General features: G+C 45.2%; 1 protein-coding gene across 4 annotated transcripts in view; it reads right to left on the bottom strand.

Moving 5' to 3' along the window:
• Window positions 1-5,676: 5,676 nt before the first annotated feature.
• Window positions 5,677-7,265, bottom strand: part of LOC135401389 (uncharacterized) — a 51,368-nt gene continuing 49,779 nt past the window's right edge. For all 4 annotated transcript variants that reach the window (XM_064633778.1, XM_064633780.1, XM_064633781.1 and 1 more), the window contains one exon: window positions 5,677-7,172. In XM_064633778.1, coding sequence (XP_064489848.1) covers window positions 6,352-7,095 — 744 coding nt within the window. In that variant the 5' untranslated portion in view covers window positions 7,096-7,172 and the 3' untranslated portion in view covers window positions 5,677-6,351. The remainder of the gene's footprint in view (window positions 7,173-7,265) is intronic.

Below are 7,265 nucleotides of genomic sequence, written 5' to 3'. Positions count from 1 at the left end.
ACAACGCTTATCCCATCAATCCTATATCACGCGTTTCTTTCAGTTATATTGGAACCTTTTTCTTTTTTTTTGTATTCGTCCAAGTGTTTGCGACAATATTTTAGTAGCAAGCGCATGGTAGATAGAGAGTCAATTAAACACTATGTAAAGACAGAAATTGAGGAGGGGGTCAGGACATCCTCACCCACCTCTAGATCCGCCCCTGCATACGAACGTGTTCTCGTCGGTACTTTTCTGCAACTGATAAGAGATTTTTGGTTCTGCCATTGGAAGGCCGCTCATACATATAAGTATCGAGGTGATCAAAAGACTTATTCACGCGATACATAGAAGTTTTAAATTTTTCGAGGTTTTTAGATTTCAGTGATCAACTCTGTTCCTTCCGTCACTCTACACGGTGATCATAGGGCGGAGGAGTATTACGTTCAGTGTCGCATCAGGACTTGAAATCAATTTGCCACTGCTGTGAGTCAGTGCTAAGTCAAGGTCAGCCCTTCCCCAGGGCGTGTCGCCATAGATGGGTGTCTGTTAAAACGCCCTCCTGAGCCATATAACCCTTGCACAAACAAGGACTGGAAGCCGTCACGCGTTACTCAATTTGCGTAGGCGCGGCGGCCGGCTTGATCTTCGTCAGCCTGTATGTGTTACTGATGTACGTCGCAAAGATGACAAGGCAGTACCTACGCACAATCTTCTTTGGCATCTGTGACGTCATGCTGGTCTAGACCAACCAGTGATCACCTGGTCTTCCATATATTAGTCCGTCCGTGGAATAAGCCGCGCGAGGGCTGGTGTCCTCAACCAGGTCGCCATTGTCCGCAAAGGGAAACGTTTTGGGTCATGATCAATTCTACCCTTGCCAGCACAAAGTGCACTCTTAAAAATGAACTTCACCGCATAGCACGCTCCTAGCCAACCATTATCTCGAATGGTACCGTTATCTGTCCTGATTTGTTGAAAACGGGAGGCGTACGCCTTTTTGTGACACTTATGCTGTTCATAATTGTCACAGAAAAGGCGCACACCTCCCGTTTTCAGCAAATCAGGGCGGATAACGATATCATTCAAGGTGATGGTTGGCTAGGAGCGTGCTATGCGGTGAAGTTCATTTTTAAGAGTGTGAACACCGACGGAGAGGCAAACTGTGTGGTGCTCTGTTCAGCCTCCAGGAATGGCGCTTCTGTTACTATAGCAACGTCATATTCACCGTGCTAGACGTAACTAACGTAACATTAAAAAAAAAAAGAAGAAAACACCAATCATGTACGCACGATATGAACAAAGAATACATACCACTTTTCATTCACTTTGTTTGCCTTCTGGTGCTTCTGGTCGTTCTTACAGATTAACTTTCGCGAACGAATTGTGGTTTACTAATTTAACCTGAACAAAATCTGACAAATTTTTCCTTGGGCAGTGGGGCAGTTGATGGCAGACGACAGCCCTGGATCCGAAGAATACGCGTGCAAGAGTTCGGGCTACCAATCTGTCTCCCGCGCTCATTTTATACTTTCTTTTCTTGTTTGCACGAAAAGTATTTTTTTTTTTTTAAGGAAAGGAGGACACAGTAGGACTTCTGTCCTCGTTGTGAGGCTCGTCATTACATCAAACTTTCACGTGTACAAGGATGTGTTCTTCAAGAGCTCAAAAGCGTTCAAAAGCAGTCACTGATAGCAGCAACATTGTTGAGGCACCAGGACTTTCATCGAGTAATTTAGCAGTGCACCAGCCACTCCCTCGCAAATGGCATTATATACACTCTGAAAAATGAACTTCACCGCATAGCACGCTCCCAGTCAACCACCATCTCGAATGATATCGTTATCTGCCCTGCTTTGTTGAAAACGGGAGGCGTACGCCTTTTTTTGTGACACTTATGTTGTTTATAATTGTCACAAAAAATGCGTACGCCTCCCGTTTTCAACAAGGCAGGGCAGCTAACGATATCATTCGAGATGGTGGTTGGCTAGGAGCGTGCTATGCGGTGAAGTTCATTTTTAAGAGTGTAGCTTTAAAATGTATGCAGTATAAGCAGTCATCATTATCTCGTAATCTTCAGTTTGAGATGAGTTTAATTTTGCAACAATGCACAGACTGCATCTGCTCTCTTTAGCAGCGTACAACTCATGATGGAAGGACAGGTTGCTACCTGTTCTTGAGGGAGGGGTTGAACCGTGCACAGGAGATTGTCCTTGTCCTGAAAACTGTACGACCATGATCCGCTAACCGATAGGGCTTTTGTCCACTATGACCCCGAAATCAATCAAAAAGCGGCGAAACATTTCACTTCCGACATTCAACCACTTTATACCAGCTTACCAGAGGTACATGCTACTGTATCTGCGGTAGATACGATTACGCAACACGTAATACGAATAATAACTGGATAATTACCCACGGCGCTGAAACCTGTTAGTCCATGTGCCCTATGCGACACAAGACTACAAGCTACACAAGTCTTGTGTTGTCCTCTTCGTCTTGTGTGTTCCTCAAACTCAAGGAAAAGTTACTTGTTACTGTTGTATTTTTACAGCCACAGAGCTAAGGTAACCCGTGCATAGGGAAGCTAGTCTTTATTGCTGCAATGTTCATAAACCAGATGCATTTTTCAACGCCTATTTTGCCATATATTTAACAAGGCGGCGAATGAACAAACCATCATCCATGAAACAGCAAAATTTAGAAAAAAAAAAAAAAGAAACTGATGTCGTATATCCTGGAGCAGAGCGGTACTCCTGAGGAAAGTCACGTGCTGTGCAGGTCTCTTTGGTATCGTTCGCCGACAAAGTAATGAAAGTGCCTTACTGGACATATAAAGTGCAAGCAACGTCAGTGAAGAACAAAATACACGTAAATAAATATTTTTATTGGTTCGTACAATTCGTTCTTCACGCTTCTGAATTGGCTTCGCACCGTCCACAAGAACTGTATACTGCACTGTACTGGTCCTGCCTCAGTGACCAAAGAAAGGAGTGAATGGAAGAGAGAGAGAGAGAGAAAACTTACCATTTCAATGTGTATCTTCCACGAGTACTACTTGTGAAACACATCAGCACATATTTTTCACTGGATGTCTGTGTAACCATGGTGGTGTAAGAAAGCGAAGGAACCTTTGTGTCAAGTACGGGATTTGCTCAAACCGTTTGACGAGCATGACATAAATGTGGAAGCATACGACTGGGCAATGACGTTGCGTCAAATATTTGTGCGTCAGAAAAACATGAAACTGCAGGGAAAGGTAACGGAATGTTTTTCGTTTCGGTTACCGCCTTCGTTACTGGCACATATTTGTTTCTGTTTCAGTTTCGGCTACCACCATGGTTGTTTTTGTTTCCATTACGTTTCCGTTTCCGTTTTCGGTACCGCACCCACCCGTTTATGTTTTCCTTCTCTCTCTCTCTCTCTTCATTTTTTTTTTTAGCTTTGAGATTGTGACAAAAATGAATACCTCTTCGTATATATTCTGAAGTCTATTTTGAGGACCTTAGGGGTACAGGATTTGAACAGCTATATGAAGATGCTTGCAACTTGCATAAGCGTATAAGAACGCTTCATATACTCCAATTTGATACTTCATTTTAGTTTTAGTTCTTCAGTTAATTGTAGTTCACTTCATTAAATTTCATTTCATTAATCTATCTCCATGATACGGTAAAGGACTGTAATAATTCGGGTCTTCCAGTACACGAATTATTACCGTAAATTATTTTCGTTTCCGTTTCAGGTATTCTGAGTGTGCTATGTCCGTTTCGGTTTCCGATACAGATACCTGCTATCTTTCCGATAAAATACCGTTTCTGCTACCTCTCCCTGGATGAATGTAATGTTGCAAAAGGACTACTGTTCCGTGAAGATACTTTGGAGTGCAGAAATTAATGTTCAGATCCATGGAATGTGATTTTCAGTTACATTGCGAAAACGTTCTGACGCCAGTTAGTTCGTGCAATAGACCTCTCCCTGTTTGTAAACAAATGACGTCATAGTGTTCGACAGCGCCACCAATTTGGTAGACTTGAACTACGCTCGAAGCTATAGGGGCGAACAAGGTCGCACCCGAAAGCCACGGTCTTGAGGGGATTACCGTGGTCCCTGAAAGGGACGCGACCCTCGGTCCTACACTCTTAAAAAAAGGGGTGTATTTTAACTCCTTTTCCTTGGCACATATATCACTCCCTTCTGGAGAGTACAATTACTCTCAAAAAGGAGTTTCCTCACTCCCTTCAGAGAGTGAGGAGACCCTTTAACTCCCTACTGGAGAGTAATTGTTCACTCCAAAGGGAGTGATATATATGGCAAGGGTGTACTCCCCCCAAAAAGGAGTTACTGTACACTCTTTTTTTTTTAAGAGTGTACTTTTCTTTCAATAGGAGGCAGCGAACAAATGCCCATTCGTGGAACCCAACCCTCCCCTTCCGATTTGTTCCGGTTTCAGTCTGTCCACCAACGTCATGATGACGTTTCTCGGGTAGAGGTCTATTAGCTTTTCGTAGCTTTTCTTCTTGGCTTCTTTTTTACTTTACAGCACACACATTCTGGGTGCTGCAACTGCGCGGACAAGTGTGTCTCTGGAGCTCACATACGTGGACACTCAACGAGACAAATCGGCATCATTCTGCCATTCCCTATAGATGTCCCCAGATCGTCTTTCACCACCATGAAGTGATAGACTGCTCACGCCGAACGGGACAACCCCCCTTTTGAAGTCAACCCATCACTTCCACTTGCAACTATCTGGTCGAAATTTAGCACCACTCCTTCTTCGCGTAACTTCAAACGGAACCACCCTGAATGTTTTCGAAAGCGAATCTTGCGTCACGGTACTTTCGTCATGTTTTCAGAAGCAGGGCTGGCTCCGCCCCAGAGCGCCGTCAAATTCCCCGCATATTCCTTTCCTATAGGCGGGGGCGGTGTACTTCTCCGAAGAAAGACCCGTCGTTAGAACTTGGTACCACTAAACAGGGTGTGGCGTCGCCATTCCGTTCAGGCGAGGTTAGCAAGGGCGTACTGTTTGATGTACGCGACGTCTGCAAAAGGGCGGAAGCCGTACTTTGTACTGTAGACAAGACTATTAGGATCCACTCCGTGTGGGAAAGGCCGCCGCATGGTTCTGCGATGTTCTTGTGGTTGAATGCTCTTGAAAGCCGACGCCAGACATTGTGAATGGACTTTGATGCTTTCTCACGGCGCTCTATGCTTAACAGGTGGTGAAGCGGACGAGTTATGGAAGGATTAGAGAACAACAGCAGACGAAGTCGTTACAGACATCTGTTTTATTTTAGTTTAACTTTGTCGTTTTCATGAGCTCGCATATTGTGGTGTTGCCAGCTGTTGCCAACCAGCAAAGCTGGTACAACCTCAACCTCAAGGCACAGTATTCTGGACCATCGTCCATTCGACCATATAGCCGGCTGAGCTAATGCCCACGAGTTGCTGAAATATCTGATGGACTTTGCGTCTTCTTCCACGAGACCACAGTTATGACCAGACTTGCATGCCAGAAACATACACACCTTCTTTTCTTACTTCTAAAAGGAACTTACCTGCATACTTACTTCTCGTTTGGAGTTGCCGACCTCTTGGTTATGGGAGCCAACATCTTCATAATTGCATTCCCTATGCACCTTACCTAACCATGGGGCGCAGTATTGTGTGTCAGTAACATTCAATGTCAAAGCAGCAGGGACGTACTATAAAATTTATGCACATACAAGAATGTACAGGTAAACAAAATCGGCGATACCACGTCACACTTCCATGTGGGAAAAAAGGCACGTCATAGATATATTTACACATGCAGCTGCCAGCAAGATAAACTGTATGACAACGCTTCTGATCATGAACGGCTGATAAAAATTTGAGTGATTCTGCTCAACATTACACGTGTTAAGTACCCTACATAGTATACCATTCATGGATCCTTTTGTGAATGAAATTCCTACTATTACTAATCCCAGAGCTGATGTCCGATGATTATAGTCTTTTAAAACACAAAGAAAACAAAATGTACGCAACATTCCTCACAAGGACCAATCAGATTCGGCAATACTATAGACGCGGCGGATCAGTCTAAAACAACCTCGAAGTATATGCACATTGACACCAAGTTTGTATTCGCTTTGCAAACGTCAGCTTCCACTTAATTGTGCAATAGAAAGTTAATCGCAGCGTCACATTCACTGGCCATGTGTCACTTCCATGACGTTGCTGAAGGAGTTGTCCTCCTGGGCAACACATATTCCTAAAAGCGACACTTTCAAAGGCCACAAAGCACTCTTGTCGTTCGTTGACTCGACTTTAAAAGAAAAGCAATCCCGACTGCCGCCACACAACGTAACGCTGGCACAAACCCACTCAGTCGATCTCAGTCTCCGGTCCCAACATGGACAGCGAATAGAACCGCTCCTTGTCCGAGCTCCCCACGCTGGTGACATGCTGGAAGCAGCACGGTAAAGAGATATCGCTCTTCCTCGGCAATGATTTCCTCTTATCATCCTTGCTCTTCCTTTTCTTCAGTCCCTTCTGGTTGCTCTTCGGCACGGAGAGGCTGATATTCAGCGGATCCGACGTCAGTTCTTCCACTTTGTCCCAGAACTCTTGCGCTGCGTCAGCGACGTCAAAGCTGAGACCAGCCATCCTTCGATGATCCGACGACAGGTGCATCGTGTGAAAAGTGACAGCAGGCTTTTGGTAGCTGCTCAGGTTGTCGATGATGTCTTTCCAGAGGGCGAACCCTGTGCCCCGTTCTGCGAGTACGATGTGGACCATACGTCTCGTCCTGGCCCTTGTCTCACCTTTGTCGAGGATCAGCACGGGGACACCAGTCCTGGCCAAGTCCCACTTGTCGGGGTGTCCACTAGAATCTACGTTCGTCATGTAGAGGTTGGCGAGGCAGCGACACGCATAGACGAAGGTCTTGTGGCTCTTGAAGCACGCTTCCACCTGGTCTACCTCGTACTCTCCCAAACGGCCGGTGTCGTCCAGATCCTTGGCGAGTGAACCCACGGTGTCGTATTTGGTGGTGATCTTATCTATGCCGGATTTCTGGGAGTACTTGATGATCTCGGACGTGCAGTAGATTGCTTCGTCGATGTCCATTGTGTGTGTGGTGTGAATGAAGCGGAACAGAGGTTGGCTAGTCCTGGTCTGTGTCTTTCGTCGTCATCCCGCAGGACCTGCCGAGGAAAGAGAAGTGCATCTTAGTTATGACGATTGACTTTCGTGAACATTGGGAACTGTATTCTGCATTGACCACTATATCCAAGCTA

Source organism: Ornithodoros turicata, chromosome 7, assembly GCF_037126465.1.
Source record: "Ornithodoros turicata isolate Travis chromosome 7, ASM3712646v1, whole genome shotgun sequence".
Classification (NCBI taxonomy): domain Eukaryota; kingdom Metazoa; phylum Arthropoda; class Arachnida; order Ixodida; family Argasidae; genus Ornithodoros; species Ornithodoros turicata.
The sequence above is the reverse complement of the archived record's forward strand: the minus strand, read 5'-3'. Positions and strand labels throughout refer to the sequence as shown.